General features: G+C 51.1%; 11 protein-coding genes across 11 annotated transcripts; 9 read left to right on the top strand and 2 right to left on the bottom strand.

The window, feature by feature from the left end:
- Positions 1-151: 151 nt before the first annotated feature.
- On the top strand, positions 152-3042 carry F5J12DRAFT_14796 (VID27 cytoplasmic protein-domain-containing protein). Its single transcript, XM_051738153.1, has 11 exons — positions 152-189; positions 245-262; positions 316-406; positions 456-574; positions 627-888; positions 937-1441; positions 1492-1606; positions 1659-1882; positions 1937-2562; positions 2617-2791; positions 2844-3042. Exons 1-11 carry the CDS (start codon positions 171-173, stop codon positions 2970-2972), a joined length of 2283 nt encoding a protein of 760 aa, XP_051605630.1. The 5' UTR covers positions 152-170; the 3' UTR covers positions 2973-3042.
- F5J12DRAFT_14806 (uncharacterized protein) lies at positions 2840-3981 on the bottom strand. Its single transcript, XM_051738155.1, has 3 exons — positions 3665-3981; positions 3141-3606; positions 2840-3080 (listed from the first exon to the last, which is right to left on the bottom strand). The coding sequence occupies exons 1-2, from the start codon at positions 3803-3805 to the stop codon at positions 3166-3168; spliced, it is 582 nt and encodes a 193-aa protein (XP_051605629.1). The 5' UTR covers positions 3806-3981; the 3' UTR covers positions 2840-3080; positions 3141-3165.
- A 685-nt stretch (positions 3982-4666) lies between these two features.
- On the top strand, positions 4667-5729 carry F5J12DRAFT_711004 (CrcB-like protein-domain-containing protein; the record flags this gene model as incomplete). The annotated part of the gene is made up of 4 exons (XM_051740676.1): positions 4667-4821; positions 4871-4902; positions 4956-5053; positions 5112-5729. 4 exons carry the CDS (start codon positions 4667-4669, stop codon positions 5727-5729), a joined length of 903 nt encoding a protein of 300 aa, XP_051605628.1.
- A 240-nt stretch (positions 5730-5969) lies between these two features.
- On the top strand, positions 5970-7414 carry F5J12DRAFT_902036 (casein kinase II regulatory subunit-domain-containing protein; the record flags this gene model as incomplete). Its single annotated transcript, XM_051748242.1, has 6 exons — positions 5970-5994; positions 6053-6232; positions 6289-6401; positions 6455-6629; positions 6691-7097; positions 7139-7414. The coding sequence occupies 6 exons, from the start codon at positions 5970-5972 to the stop codon at positions 7412-7414; spliced, it is 1176 nt and encodes a 391-aa protein (XP_051605627.1).
- Positions 7415-8012: 598 nt separating this feature from the next.
- F5J12DRAFT_791577 (ribosomal protein L36e) lies at positions 8013-8673 on the top strand. Its single transcript, XM_051743888.1, has 4 exons — positions 8013-8076; positions 8128-8306; positions 8358-8390; positions 8455-8673. The coding sequence occupies exons 1-4, from the start codon at positions 8064-8066 to the stop codon at positions 8530-8532; spliced, it is 303 nt and encodes a 100-aa protein (XP_051605626.1). The 5' UTR covers positions 8013-8063; the 3' UTR covers positions 8533-8673.
- Positions 8674-8909: 236 nt separating this feature from the next.
- F5J12DRAFT_710115 (snare associated Golgi protein-domain-containing protein) lies at positions 8910-10421 on the top strand (the record flags this gene model as incomplete). The annotated part of the gene is made up of 4 exons (XM_051740625.1): positions 8910-9332; positions 9388-9633; positions 9694-10050; positions 10104-10421. 4 exons carry the CDS (start codon positions 8910-8912, stop codon positions 10419-10421), a joined length of 1344 nt encoding a protein of 447 aa, XP_051605625.1.
- A 906-nt stretch (positions 10422-11327) lies between these two features.
- On the top strand, positions 11328-12860 carry F5J12DRAFT_13861 (uncharacterized protein). The gene is made up of 4 exons (XM_051738107.1): positions 11328-11581; positions 11637-11789; positions 11844-11975; positions 12027-12860. The coding sequence occupies exons 1-4, from the start codon at positions 11423-11425 to the stop codon at positions 12654-12656; spliced, it is 1074 nt and encodes a 357-aa protein (XP_051605624.1). The 5' UTR covers positions 11328-11422; the 3' UTR covers positions 12657-12860.
- A 1-nt stretch (position 12861) lies between these two features.
- On the top strand, positions 12862-15572 carry F5J12DRAFT_14160 (mitochondrial carrier). Its single transcript, XM_051738115.1, has 13 exons — positions 12862-13453; positions 13516-13605; positions 13673-13879; positions 13940-14122; positions 14172-14413; positions 14470-14575; positions 14624-14649; positions 14700-14804; positions 14856-14878; positions 14934-15222; positions 15276-15328; positions 15380-15394; positions 15461-15572. The coding sequence occupies exons 1-12, from the start codon at positions 13030-13032 to the stop codon at positions 15390-15392; spliced, it is 1761 nt and encodes a 586-aa protein (XP_051605623.1). The 5' UTR covers positions 12862-13029; the 3' UTR covers positions 15393-15394; positions 15461-15572.
- A 1702-nt stretch (positions 15573-17274) lies between these two features.
- On the top strand, positions 17275-18530 carry F5J12DRAFT_710944 (thiamine diphosphate-binding protein; the record flags this gene model as incomplete). Its single annotated transcript, XM_051740674.1, has 6 exons — positions 17275-17382; positions 17433-17548; positions 17600-17843; positions 17900-18198; positions 18251-18386; positions 18444-18530. The coding sequence occupies 6 exons, from the start codon at positions 17275-17277 to the stop codon at positions 18528-18530; spliced, it is 990 nt and encodes a 329-aa protein (XP_051605622.1).
- Positions 18531-18609: 79 nt separating this feature from the next.
- F5J12DRAFT_917859 (histidine biosynthesis trifunctional-protein) lies at positions 18610-21454 on the bottom strand. Its single transcript, XM_051749206.1, has 5 exons — positions 21195-21454; positions 20494-21142; positions 19454-20465; positions 18993-19348; positions 18610-18944 (listed from the first exon to the last, which is right to left on the bottom strand). The coding sequence occupies exons 1-5, from the start codon at positions 21427-21429 to the stop codon at positions 18725-18727; spliced, it is 2472 nt and encodes an 823-aa protein (XP_051605621.1). The 5' UTR covers positions 21430-21454; the 3' UTR covers positions 18610-18724.
- An 87-nt stretch (positions 21455-21541) lies between these two features.
- On the top strand, positions 21542-22011 carry F5J12DRAFT_711538 (uncharacterized protein; the record flags this gene model as incomplete). The annotated part of the gene is made up of 3 exons (XM_051740713.1): positions 21542-21620; positions 21673-21791; positions 21847-22011. 3 exons carry the CDS (start codon positions 21542-21544, stop codon positions 22009-22011), a joined length of 363 nt encoding a protein of 120 aa, XP_051605620.1.
- Positions 22012-22119: the final 108 nt, after the last annotated feature.

The raw sequence follows: 22119 nt of genomic DNA, 5'->3' as shown, positions 1-22119 counted from the left end.
AGAAGTTTCTATCGGGAGAAAAGGGAGTAGTAGAACATACTGGATGAACTCATTTCCGCGACGAGGACAGGCTGGGACGGGGCCGTGAGTTATATGCTTTCCGTTTGTGGATATGTGACGTACCCATAACGCGACCTGTGACGCGCCATCACGCTTCGCCAGCTGCCACAATGAACATCTTCAGGAGTCGTAAGTAAAGATAAGACCAACAAAGTAGCATCTTCACTCACACATTACAATACAGTGCTGGCGAAAGTATGGCGTATGTACTACCCCATTCAGATTCTCGTTTTGCTCGCTGACCTGGTGTGGCAGAGGATCCCAATGCCGCCGAGGTGGTCAAGATCGAGTCTGGTCAGTTGTACCTCGTGAGACCTGGAAATATTCGGTCTTCCAGGGAGTGCATGTACGAAATAGCTTCTATTGGTTGAAATTCTTCTTCATGTTATCCTCAGCTACAATGAAGCGATCGCCACCATTCGTAGAGTCCCTTCGATCGACCACAACTTTCAGCTCGTGATCACCCGCGTGTACGAAGAAGGGGATCAAGAGCTACTGGAAGATGAAGACGAAAGTATGTAAATTTGTTCTCATCACGATGTTCCGTGTCTGTAATAGCTCTTCAGCCGACGAGGAAAGGGTGTTCTTAATCAGCGAAGAACTAGAGTTTCGTCCAGGGGTAGGCGAAGCAGACAGTCAAGCTACGTTCGTCTGGCGCGATCTGGACGGAGACGTAGACGAGCTCTACGAGTTCGTCATGACGGAAGAGACAAATGGGCCCACCAGGGCTTTCTTCGAAACCTGCATGTACCGCGCCATGTACGAAAGGAAGTACAGGATGAGTGCGGACAACATTGGTGATCAAGATCTATCTGAATTCACTTGGAAGTGAGTGGATCGTTTCCGTTCCTTCACTATTCACTAACTATCCGGAAGACCTCCAGCCCCGAAGGGAGCAGGGAAAGTTCCTCTGGTAGCGTCCGAGGGCCCATTACCGGCACGATCCCGCGAGCCTTCTAGTCCGTCACGAAAGGTGACGAAATTTAGCCCTAAAAAGGTCAAAGCTATGCCTGCCAACACTGCCACGGTCGTCGGAGAAGACGCCCAATTCTTCGTGTGGGACGTTGAAGTGGACGGATTTGTAAGTGCCCATGATGGATTGTTGAGGGCCAAGATCCTCGAAAGCACATCGAACGACTACAATTATTGGATTGTGGCTACGGATGAAGAGGAGGATCTTATTATGCACAAGATTGCAGCGGATATGAACCCCCGTTGGTCGCCGAAAACTCAGTCCCTGACATGGAACTTCTACGTCGACGGTGCATACGGCAGCTGGGCATTTCAGTTCAACTCAACTGATGCGTATGAAAACTTCAAAGTCGCCTTTGCTCGAGCAGCTTGGGAGACTCTTCATCACACTCCTTTCAACAAGATCAAGGTAAGTCATGGTTGTTCCTGGTGGTAATCCAGAATTCATGTATGACCAAGCCCGACGAGCAAGCATACGTAATAAGTGCCACCAACGAAGACGTCGAGATGCGCGACGCCCAAAATGAAGAAGGGGATGAAGAGGAAGTTGTATCTGAGCTTGACCCCGACGAGGGTACGTCCAGTACCTTGCTCCTTCGCTGTCGCATATTCATTCTACTGTCAAGAACCAAGTGAAGATGAAGAGGATGAAGAGGAAGATGCTGTGTCTCCTCAGCTTCAGGGAGAAAGGAATTCCCAACTGACCATCGGTTACAAGGGAGACCGTTCTTACGTTGTGCGAGGGAATAACATTGGAGTATTTTCTCATGCTGGCCACAACCAAGTCAAGTACTACGCGACTATCAGTAAGATTTCCACTCCAAAAGGGAGGGAATTCAAGCCGCGCGAGGTATTTATTACTATTCTGATCTGCTGACAAAACTACTGAAGGTTCGTGTCCAAGGTAATGCTACATGATCAGGACACCAAGATGGTCTTGATGAACCCGTCCGAACCCCGTTCCTTATATAACATGGACATTGAACGTGGCAAGGTGGTCGAGGAATGGAAAGTCCATGAAGATGTGACAGTCGACCACATTGCGCCGGATAACAAATTCGCGCAAATGACTCCAGAGCAGACCCTCGTAGGCGCTTCACACAACGCCCTCTTCCGGATAGACCCCCGTATATCCGGTCTTAAAATGGTCGACAGCCAGTACAAGCAGTATGTCAGCAAAAATAGATTTTCGGGCCTGGCTACGACCTCAAGCGGAAAGCTGGCTGTGGCGAGTGCGAAGGGCGACATTAGACTCTTCGATTCCATTGGGAAGAACGCGAAGACGGCATTGCCGCCCCTCGGAGATCCTATTATTGGTATCGATGTTACTGCAGATGGACGGTGGATCGTGGCAACCACCAAGGCATATCTTCTCTTGATTGACACGTTGATTGGGGAGGGTCGGTACGCTGGTTCCCTCGGCTTTGATCGTAGTTTCCCCGCGAACGCCAAACCGATGCCACGACGCTTGCAACTTCGTGCTGAGCACGTTGCGTACATGAACCAGGAGATTAATTTCTCCCCCTCCCGGTAAGTTTTGTCGCCCACATGCCATTGTTTTCCCGATGAAAGCGAGTCCCCTAGATTCAATCAAGGGGAAGGACAAGTGGAAAACGCGATTGTTACGTCAACAGGTCAATATGTTATTGCGTGGGACTTCGCGAAAGTGAAGAAAGGCCAACTTGACAAGTACGAGATCAAGAAGTATGAAGACAACGTCGTACAGGACAATTTTAAGTTCGGAGATGACAAAGAGATTGTGAGTGCTGCGGATACGCCGGTTCCCGTCCCTTACCCCTCCCTTTCTTTAGATTGTCGCGCTAGAGAACAATGTATTAGCGATCAACAAGAAGAACTTGAAGCGACCTACGAGGGCGTCTCTCGCCGGACCAATGATTGGTCTACACGACAGGTCCAGCATTGTAAATAGCCCCTACTAATCACTTTTCATGAAATGGGGCGGCGTGTCAACGGGAGGCGTGGTATGCAGTGATCCAATACCCAATGTATATTTGTATGTGCTCTCAGAAGATGGTATCCTGAATTCGCTAATAGTAAACGCCCCAAGAGATTGGCAATGTGGTAAATAACACAAATAAATCACCCACTCGTTATATTTTCCTGCTACGATATCTATATGTCAGTGCCCTTCTCCTTCCCGTCAGCTTGACTCCGCGCTTGTACATGTACACTGTCCCTCGAGTCCATGTATCTCCATACACCAAGATGCCACATAACCCGGGGTATCATCAAAGTCAGTCCTATAATGACGGTGGTCCAGAGCATCGGACTCCAGCGCGCGACGTCCCATCTTTCATCACCCAAAGCCCACAGCGTCACGTAGAGATGCAAGACGTCGCCGATAAGAAGTGGGATCAACAGCGCACGAACAATCTTCTCCTGCATGTCAACTTGGGAAGCTAGGTGCCTTCGCGCAGCAGTTAACACGAAAAAATTTATTAATCCCATAAGGGCACAGACGTGAGCAAGCTGAACGACCGTGACGACTGAAGCCCTTGGCAGGGGAGTAGGCGGGGGACTGTCAGCTGGCCAAGGCGCTTGAGTGTTGTGGGTCTGTAAGGACGGGGGTTTACTGAGACACATTAGGCACAGAAAAATCAAAAGTCGTCACCGTTTCGGGGTCGTAGACTGCACCTATGAAGCCCAGAATGGTTAATGCGGGCTCATAATACGCGAAGAGCGCATAATAGAAGTCAGGAATGGCTGACTGTGGGCTCTGCAATGGTCCTGGCTTTGTAAGGGAATTGGACATGGTGAGGTGACAGCAGGTGTGAGCCCCTTGTCATTGATTGGTGAGATGCTGTCTGGAGTGAGAGTGATTACGGGGCAACCGTGTTTCACCTGGTCAGCACCGAACCGGCTGTGAAAGGGTGCCGAGAACTGGCGTCACGTCTGCCATGGCGTTTACTGTAGTAATAAAAGAACAGGCTATAATCAGATCAAGCTTGGAAGTCAGAACTGCTTGCATTCGAACCGGCCCTAAGCAAGCCAATCACTGATGTTTTTTTCTTTCTTTCATCCTCTTCATGAAACTTCACGGTCCTTTTTACCAGGCGGGCGGGTCTTCTCCTCCACACTCAACTCGCCAAATGGCGTGACCAAGACTGCTTTCTGTGTTATAGAAATGGAGGGTTATAATGCACAACTTGATGGGTTTGGTCACACACCTGCCCAATGTGAGGCCGTGCTTCGCGCCCTTCTGACATGCGCTTCCCACTCTATCTTTTCATTATCTCGTATCATAGACTGCACTGTCTGCACAGTATGTGTGTAGTAGCTTGGGTATTACTCCGTGTCGAGTTTCTTGTTATGTAATCCACTCGAAGTTGCTTGCTTCCTCTTCTCGAAGCTACATATGGAGCACGAGTATAAATCCTCTGCTGCGGTCTCCATAAACACACCGAACTGCAGTGCACCAGAGTCTGGAGAATGCGCAATTCAGACAGCTGGGACGCATACTCATGGATCGGACGTCGGGTTTGCGATCGCTCACCACCAAGCCGTGAGGAGCGTGGAATCTCTCGCTACGATAGATCGTCCTCCAAGCGACGCAGAAGAACTCCCTCCTTCGAAGATATACCACCCACTTTCTCCTCATGTCCTGGCGCTCCTCATGCCTTCTTCCGTCTTTGGGACCCTCGCTAGGCTCGGTCTAGAGGCTTTTACGACCTACAATGGACAGAGCGTGTTCGCTTTGGCATACGCGCAGGCCACTGGTTGTTTCATTATGGGGATTGCGCTGGGCATGAGAGCCCCTTTTGGGAGATAGTAAGCATGTGGTCTTGTTCTTAGTCACATTGGTTATTGACTTAAGCAGCTATGGACCCTTGTACACGGCGATGACAACAGGTCGGCTCGGTGACTGTATTTCCGCGATAGTACCTTTACACCTGGCTTTTCAGGATTCTGTGGATCGTTGACTACGTTTTCCGGATGGCAAGTGGATGTCTTCGACTCGTGGGTGAATGCCGGACAATATCCCAGAGCAGGTCTCCAAAATGTCTAGTTCCTTCGAAATCGTCTGCAATATCGATTCTTAAACCCCTTTACGTTTTCAGTTCCTTGATGGCCTTACCAAAACTTGGGTTACTCTCGTGGTTTCCCTGGCTTCCCTATCGTTTGGCGTACATGTATGTGGGTTGATCGTGCCCTACTTCCCCGCACCACGCCCTCCAAGCAGAGGCTTCCGGTACACCTTAACCGTGGCATCAGTCCTGGCTTACGCTGCGACATTCCCCGCGTACTTTTACCTGCCCGCCGATTTTCGCCATCAGGCAACTGCAGCGCTCCTATTTTCCTATCCAGGAACGTTATCTCGGTATCTCCTCTCCATATATCTCAACCAGCGCAGCAAGTATTTTCCTCTCGGAACATTTGCCGCCAATGCGATTGGGACTGCCCTTCTCGGATTATTCCACGTATTACAGAATCTCCCTTCGTCTGTGTCACCTGCTGCATGTTCCCTCCTCCAAGGGCTTGGCGATGGGTACTGTGGGTGTCTTACTACGATAAGTACGTTCGCCGCAGAGGTAGTTGCGTTAGGGGGATGGAAGCCTTGGCTTTACGTGGTGATTAGCTGGTGTATGGGACAGCTACTACTCTTGATCATCATGGGGACGTCGTTCTGGGCGGGTCATGTGAATGAGCGTATGACCTGCACATTTAACGCCTCATGAACGATTTCGATAGTGTTACTCTGTTTACAATTACTCAACCGCTGAAGAGGGCTTGTGTCATTGAGCGGAGCTCCAATCGTTGGCATTGCCATTTTGAGTGAGATATGCGGGCAGGGTATTAGTGGAAACTCGCCAAAACGACTTCAGCTGGTCATGATGTCACGCCCAACCGAAGGAAACGAGGACGAGGTTGAACTGGCGGAGGAAGTCATCAGTGGAAATGGTGAAATTGACGAGGTGATGGAAGAGGTTGAGGAGGGATACAGTGAGCAACTCGGGCCTCATGAGTCCGCCTCCAACTGACCCCATCGCCTCACCTCTAGCATCATCGACACCTACATCAACACTTACATGGATTAGCTGGTTCTGCTCTCTTCCTGGTCACGAATACTTTAGCGAAGTGGCAGAGGATTTCATTGAAGATGATTTCAACCTCACTGGCCTAAACACCATGGTACCATTTTGGAAGGAAGCGATGGAGATGGTTTTGGACGTCGAGCCAGGTATTCTTCTACTCAGATTGCACGTCAAGGTCGCTATAACACATTTCCCTTGACAGATGAGGACTCTTCAAGAATTCCAGACGTTTCCATAGTCGAGGCGTCTGCCGAACTGCTGTACGGTCTCGTTCACCAGCGTTATATTCTTACACGTGCAGGCCTACAATCCATGGTTTGTTCCCGGTGATCACATGCTTGGTCCGACTGATCTTATGCGTTGTGCAGGTGGAAAAATACGAAAGTGCCGCTTTCGGGATCTGTCCGCGAGTGTACTGTGTGGGGTGCAACGTTGTCCCATGTGGTCGTTCCGATTTGCCTGGAATCGACACCGTGAAGTTATACTGCCCGAATTGCAATGACATTTATGCTCCTCCCAGTAGTCGCTTCCAGGGTGTTGATGGTGCCGCGTGTCTCTATTAATATTTTTCCTGCCTCTACTCACGGCCCTTTGAGGAATATAGGGGCATTTTTTGGTACCACGTTCGCACATCTATTTTTCCAAACATATCGCGAGCTTGCGCCAGCACCTTTCTACAAGCTCTCACTGTCCGCAGATTCCTCCTTGTCACCTGGACGGTCCCCACTCAGTGATTCAGGCAATAGTACATCTCGACCATCACCGTTCGTGAATCCGAACCCGCATGGAGGTCAAAAACGGCCAGAGGGGCGCGTGTATTCCCCGCGAGTATATGGCTTCAAAGTGAGCGAACAAGCGAAGTCTGGCCCTCGTATGCAGTGGTTACGGCTGAGACCCCAAAGCCCGGACGAACTGGATTTGGTAGATTGGCGTGGAAGATGGATAGATGACGAGTATGATGACGTAGATGAGGTGGATGAGGAAGACAGACGGATGGAGGATTTCGATCCGGTAGGAGACCTGTTCTGAATGGTATCTCGCTACTCATTTAGGTAATCCATCGAGGACAGGATGCCGCTGATGGGGAAGAAGAGGAAGAAGAAGAAGAGGAGGAGGAGGAGGAAGGGGATGAGGAAGGGGGTCGTAGACACCAAGCTAGAGGTGAGCAGTCTGTCGACTTGATGCCGCCGGCAACACCTATCCACCTGCCTTCCTCTGCTCGCACCTCACCGACATCTGACCCAACTCGCCTTCAAGAGAACTTCAACCACGCAGCAGCGAGGAGTTCGGTGCCAACAGGAAGGGTGAGGGTGGTCAGGCAATACTGAATCATTACCGAGGTAAATCTCCAGTTAGCGCAACTATGTCCTCCAGGCCACAACGCCCCGTGAATATCAATGTAGTTGGCTCACACACTCCTCCACCCATCATCGCACGTAGCTGCGTCTGTCCATGAGCATTATAGGGTTCGATCAGTTGTTTTGCTCAGACTCTGAATATGTGGCGAAACACAGCTTTTCCTCTTGAGCATTTCAGTGTTCCGACGGTTCTGTTGTCCCCATCCCGTTGGGTTAGTAAATTTCTGGTTAAAAAAAAACGTGTATTCTACGAGGTAATGGACTAGATACACGTTATTTAAATTGGACATGATGACTGCAGGGACCCAGGGCAAGGATTCTTTGAAGTGACAGGAGGCCTACCGTGCATAGTCAGTGCTGTAAGACCACCTCTACGAGCGGAGCAAGGCTGGGCATGCGGTGATGAAGGACTTCCGATGATCCGTTCTACCTGTGCTACGAACGAGTCCGTGCACACAGGACACCGTTGGGTTTCATCATGTCATACCTCCATTTTCGGCGGTATGTTCTCACGGACAAATCAACTGTACAGGTCCAAGCCACCATGATCATTGTGGTCTCTGCGCAACGCGACGTAACGCGAAGCAGCAACGTCAACCCTCGAAGAACGGTTAAGATCATGGCTCGTACCAGTATGTTTTCGTAGGCATTGGACGGAGTAGCTCACGGACTGACCAGAGCAGATCTGCGTTATGGCTTGAACAAGGGATATCCTACCACCCCCCTTCCCAAGGCATCTCGCCCAAGCCAACGGAAGGGCATTCAGTCAACGAAAAACAAGTTCGTGCACTCGATAATTCGCGAGGTTGCAGGATTCTCGCCTTATGAGAGACGAGTACTGGAGTTGCTACGAAACTCCAAGGTATGTTTACGTGGGATAGACAGAGAGCGTGACCATAATCGATTCTAACAGGACAAAAAGGCGCGGAAGTTGACCAAGAAGCGGGTGAGTTCTAGTCAACATATCTTGCCTTTCGTAGCCTAAGGAATCCATACTATCTCGATCTCAGCTTGGTACAATGCTGCGCTCGAAGCGCAAACTCGAGGAGCTTGGTACTGTCATCCAGGAGAGCCGACGGGCACACTGAACGACATTCTCGATTTTATGCATTAGCTCAGTAAATTCGTGTTACTCTCCACCTCATGCATGCTATGCCATGTCTATGTATTACACACTGCGACTCTTCCGAAGGTTTCATTATGCAGAGAGCGTTGGTCACAGCTTTGTCAGCGAGAAACCATGGTCGGCCGACGCCGTGTTTGAAACTCCGCATCCCGTCGGGTTGCAGTTGAAATGCCGAGATGCCGGCTCGGATCACATCACTTTATTACGTCACGCGACTGATTTTTTGTGCGTGATGCGTCGGCATCGGATTTTGCGGTTGAGAAACTGAACTCTGGCACTGGCTTGCCCATCGAGCAGCATCTATTTAACTGTGTCGTTTCACCGCCTGCAGCTGCTCGAATGTCACTAGCAGTGCCTCCACCGAACCGTCATCGCGCATCCTCCACCAACGTACGTCCCGCTCTGACAATAAATACGCTGGGTAGACGACGTTCGTTGTCGTTGGCCCTGCCGATTCAGCAGAGTTCAGAACCTTCCACTCCCACCGCTGCTCACCCAGCAGCAGCCAGCATTTCTACTTCTTCTTTATCTCAGCCATCTCAACCATCTATGTTGGGGTTGCTGGTCTCAAAGTGCCTCGAGCTGTTGCACGTGCCCACGCAACATTCTATCAACTGGTCCACTCCATCGTCTCCTTATTCAAGCAGCGATGACGATTTAGTGCTTCCCCTTTCTGCCTCTTCACAGAAGGCTACGTTCGGTGATGTTTCTAACGAGAAACAGACTTCCAAGTCACACCGGCTGTGCCTGCGCACTCCTACAGTCAGTTGTCCCTATTCTTTAATAAAAATATTAGGAACTTCTGACCTCTCCCAAGGTGCACGAACCACTCTTGCTCGTTGTGCTCTTGTTCCCCTTGTCAACGGCACTCGTCTTTCTGTCCCTGTACTCCCTACCCATCTCTGTCACCTGGCCTCGTACCCTTTCTGAACTTGCAGAGCTCAATTTGGAGCTTCAAAGATATTCACAGAGTGGGCCTGGCCCTCTTGCACATGTCATAGGTGTGCTATCCGTTACAGCAGTGTGGAAACATGCATGGTCCATTCCGGGAAGCGTCATCTGGGTACGTGACATATTTTGGCTCGCACGCTCCACGAGTCGTGCTAAGCATCCGGCTATTTAGAATGTCCTTGCCGGCGCATTATTCCACCCGCTGTGGGCAACGTTGCTTCTCTCCGCTTTGACAACTATGGGCTCGGTATTTGCAACTCTACTGTGCATGCCTTTGGCACCTTCATTGAGTCGCCTCTGGCCGCGGGCATTGGAAATGACTCGAAATGCCATCGAGGGCGAACCCGATTTGTCTACCAGTTCAAAATTAAAGTCACCAGCTTGGGTCCGTCTGTCCATATTACGCCTCGTCGGGATTGTACCTTGGTCGGGAATTAATATCGCGTGCGGGGTGTGTGGTGTCGCATTGTCCGACTGTACTCTTGGCTCGTTCATCGGCTGTTTACCATGGACCGCTGTTACGTGTCAAGTAGGTAACCAGTACTTTTCTATTGTGGCAACTCACAGATAATTCGTGTCTAGATCGGTGACATCCTTCAGACTGTAGCGTCCGCTGCATCACCGGCACATGAGACTGTGTCGTCGTTGTTGGCATCCCCTGACATTGTGCTCAAGTTGGTAGTCCTGTCCTTCCTCTCACTTGCACCTATTTTGGGTCGGGAACGGTTGCGCGCCCTCGTTCTAAAATCACCATCAGTACAATCGGACATTGCGAAGGTGGACAAGCGGAATTGGTTGCTTAGGTGGCCAACGACGATAAGACTGCCATCTAGGGCGCGATCGCGCACTGAAGACAGGAGGCCAGACCAGACTGCACCACCCAAATCTGCTTTTCCCTGAGCACCCAGTGTCTTACCGGTTCCGGGGACTATTGGTTATTTATTTTCGCCAGGCATCACGGGGTTCGGCGTTCAACGTTCACTCACATCTTTCACCCATCTCTACGAAGATAAGGTGGCACTGCCATCTCTTCCCAGTTTTGTTTTAGGGTGAAACTATACCCACTAATATCACGACCATTACCCCTACCTGTTAACGCATTATCTAACGCCATTTAATGACCCACCTGTAACCATAATTACTTTGCTTTGGTAGTCTCATTGACTACCGGTTTTCATCCGTCCCAGCTCGATGCCGCTATAGCACTCCACCTACGCTGCATAGGTTTTGCGAACCCTTCAATATTTCTGACGCGAATGACTGGTCTATCCGCGATTGTAAATACCGCCTGGTGTAGTAATGGTGTATAAACTCTGAAACGCGTCTAGGCAGCATACCCTTGACAAATCGAGGCTCTACGATCATGTCACTAGTCTCCAAGGCGCCCTGTGAACTCCACGATGCTACGCCAGTTGATCAGGTACAACAACAGCCCTGAGTGTACCTGTGTCAGCAGTTACCTCCCCCTAAACGGTCAACAGAATGAAGGTTTTCGGCGTGGTTTGCCCTTATCCAACCAAATGGCGGTGGCCTTCTTTGTGCTGAGACGATACGCGGTTGTCGTGATTGAGGACTTCTCCTCGTGGCTAGTTCTCCCACAACGCGATTATGGAAAACATGAGGTGAGCATCCGAGGCGTCCTGCCTTCAACGTGGGCTTTGACCTGTAGGCAATTTACCTGAGCAACGGCTTACCTGTGCATAGACTTGAGGCAGCCCACCTTTTAAATGAAACTACTTGTGGCCCTCTATTTAATTGGCGGCCGTTATAACTTTTCGATCCGAGTCCAGTACTCAGTGTACTATCCTCCCCCCTGGTCTCTCTGTTCCTAACTCGGCCTCCATCTTTTGGTACACTCTGACAACCCTTCCTCAAGGATTGGTGTCTAAGACTCTACCAACATGTCTCAATCGGACCGTGGGAGGCACTCGATGAGCCGCAGGAAACCCGTGCCGAAGTTCATCCCGTCGCCGCCGCCTTCTCCACCCTCTTCGCCAGGGGCACCTTTTGGGCAAATATCATTTGCTTCTGGTTCCTTGGCACAGACGGACATGCCACCGGTAAGTCACAGCTATAGTACTTCTCTACCAAGGGCACTCAGTCCCAGCTGTCAAGCTCCCTGAGGATTGGCGTGATGTCATTGACAGGATGGTTTCGAAAGAGAGACATTCGACCTTACCTACAAATAACACGATTGTCGACGGAGACGTTTTGGTCAGCGATACTGACGGACAGATAGAAGGCGAAAGGCAGTCTCAGGCTAGCACAGTAGGCGAAACGTCGCAACGTTAACAATGACGCACTATTGACAATTCATTTTAGGAATTTGGAACGACCAGAAGTTTCAGGTTCGCTCCACCTTCTCCTTGCGAGACTTGTGATGGGGAAGCTGTACCTCGCCCTGACTCTCCCACACCCTGGTCGAGACCAGTAGGCAAGCGCAGGGGCCAGGCAGTAGGAAATTTCCCACCAATAGGCATACAACAGTCAATGATTTTGTTGCAGGAATATCGGCCCCCGACACCTCCTCTGCCACGTCAGCACTCACGATCCCCAACGTCGTCTGCCGAGTCTCCGACCGTGGCGACCTCACACGAAGTAAGTGAGGGGAAAATGGCACTTATGTCTTTACCAAAAGCCATCGATCTCAAGCCGCGTAGCTTGCCTCCGATTCCTACTTACAACAGGTGCAAGCCAACTATATCACCTCCGCTCCCCGCACCCAGGCCGGTGCGGCCTTTGCCTGATGTGCGCAAAGTGCCCCTCCCGACTCCGCCGCCTTCCTGGTCTACCCATGAGTATCCCATATCACGTTGCCCGTCAAACCGTGGTTTTGTCTCGTCGGAAAAGGTTTCGCCTACTTTGCGTTCCGCGAGTCCTACGCAAACACCCTCACCCTCTACACCATATTCCGAAAAGAACTTCTCTCGCTCAACGCAGGCGACTAGTGTGAAAAGTGGGCAACATCCTCATAATCCATCTGTAGAACAGGTGCGCATAAAGAATGAGGTGTCTACTGTGTCGAAGAACCTACCTGCTAGGCCGGGTACTCTTCGGCAGGCACTGGCACGAGGATTGAACGGTTTGAAGCGATGGCGCGCGTTGGTCGCCTCGGCGATTTTGTGCCGGTCATAAACGCCCCCCCCTTTTTTTATTATTGCATCTCTCCTTGGGACTATGGAAAGTTATAGCACAGCATATTATACTATGACACACAAGTTTTACTCATGCATTGTCTCATCCTGGGCGCCGGTACTAGGTAATTGATAGTAATCGTGTTTATTTACACAATAGCGTTCCTACTTGGTCCGAGCTGGTAATAGCGAGGCGTGCAAGCACTCGTAAACATGACATGACCGGGGTCTCCTCTCCACACCCCAAACGTTCGAAACGTGTTAAGACAATGTCGGTCTGAAACGTTACTGACGCTCCTCCTGCCCGTGATTCACCTCATCCAGAATTCGGAGGATCATAGTTCATAGCCTCCACTTTACTTTTACAGTAAACTATGGTCGAAGTTTCCTCACCGCCTCCTCTGCAAACGAATCGCGAAATCTTCGAAGGAAGCTTTTCTGGTGCACAGGATCGGCCGTTCATACCCAAGCTGAAGTCCGATTCAACGTCTCACCATCCCATATCGCATAGCCTCTGCGAGTTCCGCGAGCAGGAGGGAACGGAAAACCGCGAACGGACACTGTATGCCCTTTGGAAACATTTACCTCATTCAAGCTATCATGGCTCGGATACCGTGGCCACCCGGCCACAACTCAGTGACACATTGACTTTACATAGTGGGGAGGCGGACACCATGCGGAAGATCTATGACGATGAATTATTGGGGCGGTGCTGTGGTGGAGGGCATATGGCGGATGGAAGGCCGACCCACATACAATGGCCTGAATTTAGGAAGTACGCGGAGAGTAAGGAAGTTGGTAAGATGCCATGGCCTTTGTTTTCCCGTCAAAAGTATCTTCTGTGACACTGCTGATTATAGAGTTGTGGACCATCTTCCATGACGAACTGGATCTTGATGGCAATGGCTACTTGGACCCAGAGGAGCTGCGGATCGCGTTGAGTAAGGCTGGTGAGTCGTCATCCCGTCCCCGTCCCCGTGCGTGGTACTCGTGTTCAACAATTGGTATGGCACGAAGGCATCAAACTCTCACCGGCCGGCCTGGCGGAGTTCATGACGGTTTTAACATCGTCACCCTGCTCACATGCGGTCGACTTCCGAGAGTTCAGGAACTTCCTGCTTTTACTACCACGAAAGGCGTCCCCCTCTGAGATCTACCGATACTACAAGTGCAAGCGATCCATGAGCGATGATGGACTCGGTGCTGCTAAGGCAACGATGGAAGGTCTGCCATGCTGTCTCCTCATGAATACTCACAGTCGTCAACTCTCTTGACTAATGCAAGGTGATGTCAGTTTGGGCGCGAATAACAAGCCGCCTCCAGCACCGTCATCTTGGAACCCTACAGAGTATACCCCAGTCGACGATGATGGCGACCACCCCGAAGAGGACGCAGAGGAACATCATGACTGGCTTCAAGGCAAGACGGCAATCAAGTTCTTGTTAGCGGGAGGGATCGCTGGTGCAGGTAATGGTGTTTCCGTGGCCTTTAGCTCAAGAATCTTATTCTGCACCAGTGTCTCGCACGTGCACGGCCCCCTTCGATCGTCTCAAAGTCTTCCTGATTACTCGCCCTCCGGAAATGGGCGGTACAGCACTAGGACCAAAACCTGGCGTTGGGGGCATAAAGGCAATAGGTGGAGCTGTAGCGCGCATATACGCTGAGGGAGGCGTCCTCGCGTTTTGGACGGGAAACGGGCTCTCTGTATTGAAAATTTTTCCGGAGTCCGCCATCAAGTTCCTTGCGTACGAATCTGCTGTTCGTTGCTACTTCATTTCCTCGCGGGTGTTGTTTACTCATTTTCTGCTCACTAGAAACGCGCCTTTGCGAGACATCGGGATCGTGTCAGCGATCCAAGAGACATCAGTGGCAGTAGTCGGTTTTTAGCTGGCGGAATAGGGGGAATCACGAGTCAATTGAGTAAGTGCACTTCTTAATTCCTGGTCGTATTGCTGACCCGTGAGACAGGCATATACCCTATCGAGACACTCAAGGTAGAGCAGCGGACATGTACTTTACTTCTTTGCCCACGTTACCTCTACAGACGCAAATGATGAGCTCGACCGGCGACCAGCGGCGAAGTTTGGTGGAGGCGATGCGACGTTTGTACGGCCTGGGAGGCATACGAGCGTACTACCGCGGACTGCAGGTGTGTTCCCTTTATTTTTCTTGCTTGTCCCCCTTTTTGAAAGAGATACAGATTGGTCTGGTTGGGGTGTTTCCGTGCGTATGATTCCGTGAGCTGCGTCTGAACTTGGTGACGTAGCTGTTATTGCAGGTACTCTGCCATTGACATGAGCACATTCGAAGCCCTGAAATTGGCCTACGTACGGTCGACTGGCAGAGATGAGCCTGGGGTGCTCGCACTTCTCGCCTTCGGTAGTATTTCGGGGAGCGTTGGCGCTACGAGCGTCTACCCCTTGAATCTTGTCCGCACCCGCCTACAAGCTTCAGGATCATCTGGCCATCCACAACGATATACTGGTGTCCGAGATGTCATCATCAAAACATACCAGCGCGATGGTTGGAGAGGTTTCTATAGGGGACTATGTCCGACATTAGCCAAGGTCTGCGATCTGTCTATGCACTTCAATTCCTTTTCCGACCAACACTTCAACAGGTTGTCCCCTCGGTATCGATCTCCTATCTTGTTTATGAACATAGTAAGCGAAGGTGTGTTTGTCTTCACATTTTCTCCAAAACACATTTAACGATGGGCTCTAGACTTGGTGTTTAGAGGTAACTACGACCTGCATATAGACCGATCAAGATTTCGTTTATCACATAGTTCATGCATCTGTACAGTTTCTCAGTGCAAACAGTGCCCACGAATTAGTCCACCCCAACAGTCGAGTGGGACTTGCGCGGCAGTGCCTTGGGGCTGTTGAGCCCTGAAGATAGCGCGAATGCATTGTCTTGCTGGATGCGGTAGTGTCTGAAGAATTCCCGAAGACATTGGCGTTTTCAACTACGTCCTAGGAAGTTGTCAAAGAGAATTGCTCCACTGGACGAGTGGCTCTGCAGAAACGTAATGTGTCATGAGGCGCCCCAAATCCCCAAGTATCTATGGGGGGGAAGCGGGAGGACTTCTCATATTGCGGGGCAATTGGAGAGTAAAGAAGGGGTGGTAGTCCCTCAGCAGTCAAGCGACGTTGGAAAATCACCGGCCTACTGTCAAGACACGCGGCTGTGTTATAATACATCTGAGAACTTGATTGTTTTTCCTTCGTCGGCTACTGCTGGAGGAACAATCATAGTCTCCACTTACAAGGGAAATGGGAGAATTGTGCAGTGCATGTAAACAACGGCATGACGTTGGTTTCAGCAATTCTTCCAATACGGAATCGTGTCAGCAATGATAAAGTGTAGTCAACAGAGTGAGGTATGGTCGTTGGTAGGAAATAAGGACGGTGAACTATGTCCAAGCCGGCTGTGCACGGGGACACAGGAGAGCGACGCCATCCATGTGGAATTCACCTAACTCGAAGCAATTTCACTGAGGCGTCTGTGCACGGAATGGGGCTAGAGACTAGGCTGTGGTGCAGGGCATGGGGGAAACGTACCGAGAACTTGGACGGACGGAAGACCAACACTTACATAAAGAAGCCATACTTGCTTGCTTTGGCGTGACCTACATGCTAAGATGCATAAACTTAGTGTTCTCTAGCACGGGTGCCACATTCCGGAAGGGAAAGGGACAGACGGAATCGCTGGCTGGACGCCGCAAACATCCCTGGATCCCCGCTCAATGCGAATCCCCGTTGAAAGTCTCTGGTAATAAGCCATCTGGCTGAGGGAAATTGTTTTGCTTGTTCGTCTTGTATGTGGCGATGAATGTTAACGCTGAAGGCCGTCCTTTGCTGACCACGACGGTCGAAGCACGTACCTAGAGTAAGATGGAGGACAGAGACAGAGAACATGGAAGATAAAGCTTATGTGCAGGTCGTCCGATTTCCAACTGGGGGGTGAGGTGGATGTGCTTTTACAGTCTGAAATTGTCTACACTCCGGACTATCCCATCGAAAGAGGTGTCACTCGATGCTTGCGATGCCTGGGGTGACAACCCCGCGATGACGAGCCCGGCGTCGTCTGGCTTGACGGGCGTATCCTGCTGGTGTGTGTTGACGAATATATCTAATGCTCTGTCCCGTCCATGTGAGCGGCATCCGCGCTGTTCAGTTTCGTCCGCATCCAAGATTGGAACACGAGGTAAATGGCGGCTCGGATTGGCTGAGTACATACGTCGCGCAGGCTCCACGGAGACGATACTTGGCTCTTCCTTTGCCAACGTGCCTTCGAATAGTTGAGCTCATCGCTGCCATTACGGTAATCAGGACGTCGCTAATACTAATTAGATACACTTGTAAAATAAAAATAATTTGGCGTGTTTTCCGCGTCTACCCGTCACCCAAAGTTTTTCTTTGCTCCTCCTCGTCCCCATCCAAAACGACCAATGGCTGCCCGCGCGGTTCTTTCTCGCCTCATACCCGCGGCGACCCATGCACGCATGCCCCGCAGTGCCAGTGCGAAATGGGCTCGCTGCTATGCTAGTCAGGCCGAAAACTTGGTAGGTCCATGCTCCTGATGACACCGACAACACAATCCTCACTCTTTCACAGATGACTGTCAGAGAGGCGCTCAACGTGGCCATGGAGGAGGAAATGTTGCGGGATGAGACCGTTTTCATTCTGGGCGAGGAGGTCGCACGGTATAATGGTGCATACAAGGTGTGTCTCGTCGAACCTCCGTCCTTTCCTCGCCTAAAGTCACATCCCAGGTCACCAAGGGCCTTCTAGACAAATTTGGAGAGAAGCGGGTCGTCGATACTCCCATCACCGAGATGGGTTTCGCAGGTCTTGCTGTTGGTGCTGCACTAGCTGGTCTTCGGCCAATGTATGCTCAACCTCTACCCAGTACCAACCTAACTCACTTTTGTTGATTTAGTTGCGAATTCATGACGTTCAACTTCGCTATGCAAGCCATCGACCAGATTGTCAACTCCGGAGGAAAAACCTACTACATGTCCGGCGGTAATGTTCCATGCCCCGTTGTCTTCCGCGGGCCGAACGGCGCTGCCGCCGGCGTCGCGGCCCAACACTCTCAGGACTATGCATCTTGGTATGGTCAAGTCCCAGGCTTGAAGGTTGTCAGTCCATGGAGTGCCGAGGATTGTAAAGGTCTTCTCAAGGTATGTGGACCCGATGTCATAAATTGGACCCGCGTCTCACATACTCCTCTCCGTAGTCAGCCATTCGTGATCCCAACCCAGTTGTCTTCTTGGAGAATGAAATGATGTATGGCGTCTCCTTCCCAATGTCTGCTGAGGCCATGTCCGACAACTACCTCTTACCTATTGGCAAGGCCAAGGTTGAGCGTGTGGGGACCGACGTCACCATCGTTGCTCATAGCAAGATGGTTACACATAGTCTAGAGGCTGCTGACATTCTTGCGAAAGAGGGCATCAAGGCCGAGGTCATCAACCTTCGCTGTATTCGACCTCTTGACATTGAAACAATCAAGGCATCAGTTAAGAAGACTAACCGGTAAGAACGTGCTTGATATATCCATTTTTCTCTCGGCTTATCTTCGTTGTAGACTCGTCACTGTTGAGGGTGGCTTCCCGGCGTTTGGTGTAGGTAGTGAGATTTGTGCTCAAATAGTCGAGAGTGAGGCTTTCGATTACCTCGATGCTCCTGTCGAGCGTGTCACCGGTGCTGACGTCCCAACACCGGTATGTTTGCGAACTATATTTTCTTTGCAAGTACGCTGACACGTGGGTTTGTTTTAGTACGCCACAAATCTCGAATCACTAGCTTTCCCGGACACACCTCTCATTGTCAAGGTTGCGAAGCGTGCACTATACAGAACTAATTAACATGCTCACAGTTCAACTCTTTTATACTTAGTACCTCGGCAGTTTAGTTACACATCAAGGCAATAGATTACTCCTGGGATGACGTGACGACACTTTTTGGCGGCGTGGGTTTACAATGACCAGGCTGAAATAACTCCAGAAGATGCACAAGGATAGCTGAGTGTATCCTAAGTATAACCCGAGGGCTGTGAGGCTCAGACCCCTAAACGTATCCGCACTGCATTTGCATGTGCCTGGAGCCCTTCGCAATCTGCCAGTATAGCGACAACGGGTCCCAATCTCTCCAATCCCTCCTTCGTGATCTCCTGTGAGGTTATGTGCTTTTGGAACGACTGGGTGTTCACGCCGCTAAACTGTCGCGCGTATCCGTTAGTCGGAAGGGTATGGTTCGTCCCCGATGCATAGTCGCCGCAACTGCCAAGGTTTAACACGGGTAGTTCAGGATATAGTCCAGTTACCTACCTTTCAGGAGTATATGGACCGACGAAAACGCTTCCCGCATTTTTGACCCGATTGACCAGCGTGGATGCGTCTCGCAAGTGCAAGATCAGATGCTCTGGTGCATACTCATTGGAGAATTGCAGTGCCTCTTGCACGCTCTGCGTTTTGATGATTAGGCTTCGGGATATGCTCTCCCGAACGATGTCAACTCGAGACAGTGCACGGGCTTGCTTGTCGACTTCTGCCTCCACTGCAGCTAGCTTGGCATCCGACAACGCCGCGCCAACCAAGACGACTTGCGAGTCCACGCCATGTTCAGCTTGCGAAAGCAGGTCAGCAGCAACGAAGGCAGGGTGCGAATCATCATCTGCAATGACCTGCAAAGTAGAGAGTACCGCGTTCGTTGTTCACAGCAAGAACAACGAACGCGGTGCCCACGCTGCTTTTAGAGTGGGCATATCGCTCCGAGGAACGCTACTCACCAACACTTCAGATGGCCCCGCTGGCATGTCGATCGATACCAGGGCTTCAGTATCGTTTTGAACGAGCATCTTGGCTGCTGTAACCCATTGGTTACCAGGTCCGAAAATCTTATCAACCTTGGGACATGTTTGTGTGCCATAGGCGAGGGCTGCAACGGCCTGGGCACCACCCGCCCTTAGGATGGCATGAGCCCCTACCAAATGAGCTACGTACAGGACCTCAGGAGAGATGCTGCCGTCTAGGCGAGGGGGAGTGGCAATCACGATCTGCTCGCATCCTGCTACTTGTGCAGGAACACCAAGCATGAGAGCCGTCGACGGTAGCACAGCGGTTCCTCCAGGTACGTAGAGCCCCACACGCGCGATTGGACGTGCGAATCGTGAGCAAGTTACCCCGGGCGTGGTCTCCACAACCAGGGCCTTGCCATCGATTTGTGCTGCGTGGAACTTGCGCACGTTCGCATATGCTGTGTCGATTGCATCTTTGACAGCATGATCCATTTGGTGTTTTCCTGCAGCTGAAAGTGGCGGAGGGTAGAAAGGTGGGAGGAGGACGGGTGCATCAAGTTGTACTTTGTCGAATTTGGCCGTGAGGCGAAGTAGCGCGGCATCTCCTCGCTCACGAACGTCATCAACGATTGGTTTAACCTTGGAAATCATTTCATCGGAGCGCAAGACAGGACGCTTGAGCAGCCGCTTTCTTTCTTCCGGCACAGTGGTAGCCAAATCGACAGTCCGCATACAGATCGACCTGTCTGCACCAGCAACAGGAGAATCAGACACAACAGTATTCTGAGGCGCGACTTGTGGAGGGTTATCCACTCCCGATACCCATTGGGATTTGGCATTCCCCGACCTCCTCGTGATTTTTAGTGCCTTCCTGTTCAGCGACTGCTCGATATCTCTCAAACCTGCTCCCGCGGCAACGCATCGAGTCAAGGCAAAGTAAATCAGATCGCTAGCTTCAAACACGATCTCTTCCTTGGATTCCTGCGCGGCAAAGTTCGTCTGCCTCTTCCATAATTTTTGCTCGCAGCAACGCAGGGTCTTTAAACAGTCTGCTTGTATAGGAGCCCTCTGGGGCATCCGCCAGACGAGCCCTGAGCGTGCGCTCGAGTGCAGAGAGACCACCAACATCGCCGAAACACGACGGTCTGTTCAGGTGGCAGAACCCTGCGCCGTGTTGAACTACACGAAATTCGAGGGAGTCGGAATCACAGTCCGTGCAGATTTGGATCACGTCCTGCGTTGCACCTGACGTCTCGCCCTTGCGCCACATCCCGTGTTTGCGTGATTGGTACACGCCTTTACCGGACACAATAGATTCCTTGACGGACTCCCGAGAGGAGTAGACTAGGCCAAGCGCTTTCCCTCCTTCCGGGTAAGAGGTAACAACGGTAGGGAAGAGTCCATCAGACCTGTCTGAGATTAGGGGAGAAAGGAAAGCGTCCCCAATGTTAATCTGGGTCTGCGATGTGGCATTGGTGGTGAGCTGATGAAGAGGGATAACAAGTGACGCCCCGATCGCAGCTAGTTTCGCGATCAATGAGGTAGATGGATTGTCCGTAGGCAAGACATATATAGTCGAGCCAACGAAGGTGGATATGGACTGGATAAGGTCAATATCGACCGCGAGCATTTTTACCAAGACCCCGCAGACCGCGTTGCGGAGTGAGTCGGGCACCTGCGCTGACGTTGGCAGCATCGAGTAGAAGAAGTAGGCGATCGGCCGGAACGGTACCGACCAATTTTTTGGCGAGAGTTAACGGGACGATCGCCTTTTCTGCGCCGTCATCAAGGGTGGCGATGATCTGATCTCGGTCGAGTGAAGTGTCGTCCACGAGAACATATCGGTTCAGGTAATCTGGAACAGCTTGGCTGGACCGGACTATCAAGGATGTAACGCGGGAGAGTGCCCGTAAAACACTGTCCTCTGCTGGCTCGCTGTCGAGTAGAGCGAGGAATGGGGGTCCCATGACGTGGTCGCGGTGTGACCCGATAATCTTTATCCGTTTGCCAAACTGGTAAAATGATTGGCTGACGAGTCATCACCACTCGCCCTGACAGGCCTTCAAGACTGAGCCCATGATGGAATACAATCCACGGTATCCACAGCCGTTCACCCTTGAGCAAGTGATCGCACTTGATCCCGAAGTCGCCTCAGACGGTGAGCGACCATATAACATGGCCGCACTCGCAGTGTTCATAACCTTGGTCAGAAATTGGCCGACTGCAACACTCAATCATTCACTTGCAGCGCACTCAGAATGAACTGAAGGATTACTTGGAAGACCCAGACGTTCGTCAAGCTATCGAGGAGAATAAGGTCACAATGCACGTACCCCAACTTCCCGCCGCTCCTCCAATGCTGAGCACGCCACAGGGCATCCCAGGACGAACGTATATTCATGCTCAAGCTTGCATTGACCCACCATGGCTTTCATCGAGTTGGGAGTCCAAGCGATGTAGCACTCTCATCTTCTCAGGAGAATGGATCAGATTGTACATTGGTCGGACGTGATGACGTTATTCAAGCTGACGATGGTATGTACTTGTAGTAGCTACACCTGGTGGACTCTTTCTAAGATCACAGGAGGCTGGTCAACCTCCCAGCCTGGTCTCGAAAAATTACACATTACGTGCCACATTTTCAGTGCTATGAGGTA

Source organism: Pisolithus orientalis (assembly GCF_024613125.1).
Source record: "Pisolithus orientalis strain OTSU chromosome Unknown F5J12scaffold_1, whole genome shotgun sequence".
Lineage (NCBI taxonomy): Eukaryota > Fungi > Basidiomycota > Agaricomycetes > Boletales > Pisolithaceae > Pisolithus > Pisolithus orientalis.
Note: the sequence above shows the minus strand (reverse complement) of the source record. Positions and strands in the feature narration are given on the sequence as shown.

Bases quoted from the DNA above. Each gene is read 5' to 3' on its own strand.
- F5J12DRAFT_14796 (XM_051738153.1), top strand. The intron at 1,607-1,658 runs GTACGTCCAGTA...TCTACTGTCAAG, and splicing joins TGAGCTTGACCCCGACGAGG to AACCAAGTGAAGATGAAGAG. The intron at 2,792-2,843 runs GTGAGTGCTGCG...CCCTTTCTTTAG, and splicing joins TCGGAGATGACAAAGAGATT to ATTGTCGCGCTAGAGAACAA.
- F5J12DRAFT_14806 (XM_051738155.1), bottom strand. From the start codon at position 3,805: ATGTCCAATTCCCTTACAAAGCCAGGACCATTGCAGAGCCCACAGTCA. The intron at 3,607-3,664 runs GTGACGACTTTT...CCGTCCTTACAG, and splicing joins CAGTCTACGACCCCGAAACG to ACCCACAACACTCAAGCGCC.
- F5J12DRAFT_791577 (XM_051743888.1), top strand. The intron at 8,307-8,357 runs GTATGTTTACGT...CGATTCTAACAG, and splicing joins AGTTGCTACGAAACTCCAAG to GACAAAAAGGCGCGGAAGTT. The intron at 8,391-8,454 runs GTGAGTTCTAGT...TCTCGATCTCAG, and splicing joins GGAAGTTGACCAAGAAGCGG to CTTGGTACAATGCTGCGCTC.
- F5J12DRAFT_13861 (XM_051738107.1), top strand. From the start codon at position 11,423: ATGTCTCAATCGGACCGTGGGAGGCACTCGATGAGCCGCAGGAAACCC. The intron at 11,582-11,636 runs GTAAGTCACAGC...CCAGCTGTCAAG, and splicing joins CACAGACGGACATGCCACCG to CTCCCTGAGGATTGGCGTGA. The intron at 11,976-12,026 runs GTAGGAAATTTC...ATTTTGTTGCAG, and splicing joins GCAAGCGCAGGGGCCAGGCA to GAATATCGGCCCCCGACACC.
- F5J12DRAFT_14160 (XM_051738115.1), top strand. From the start codon at position 13,030: ATGGTCGAAGTTTCCTCACCGCCTCCTCTGCAAACGAATCGCGAAATC. The intron at 14,576-14,623 runs GTAAGTGCACTT...CCCGTGAGACAG, and splicing joins GGGAATCACGAGTCAATTGA to GCATATACCCTATCGAGACA. The intron at 14,805-14,855 runs GTGTGTTCCCTT...AAAGAGATACAG, and splicing joins CGTACTACCGCGGACTGCAG to ATTGGTCTGGTTGGGGTGTT.
- F5J12DRAFT_917859 (XM_051749206.1), bottom strand. From the start codon at position 21,429: ATGGGACCCCCATTCCTCGCTCTACTCGACAGCGAGCCAGCAGAGGAC. The intron at 21,143-21,194 runs GTACCGTTCCGG...TGCCAACGTCAG, and splicing joins TCTCGCCAAAAAATTGGTCG to CGCAGGTGCCCGACTCACTC. The intron at 19,349-19,453 runs GTGAGTAGCGTT...TCTACTTTGCAG, and splicing joins CGGGGCCATCTGAAGTGTTG to GTCATTGCAGATGATGATTC.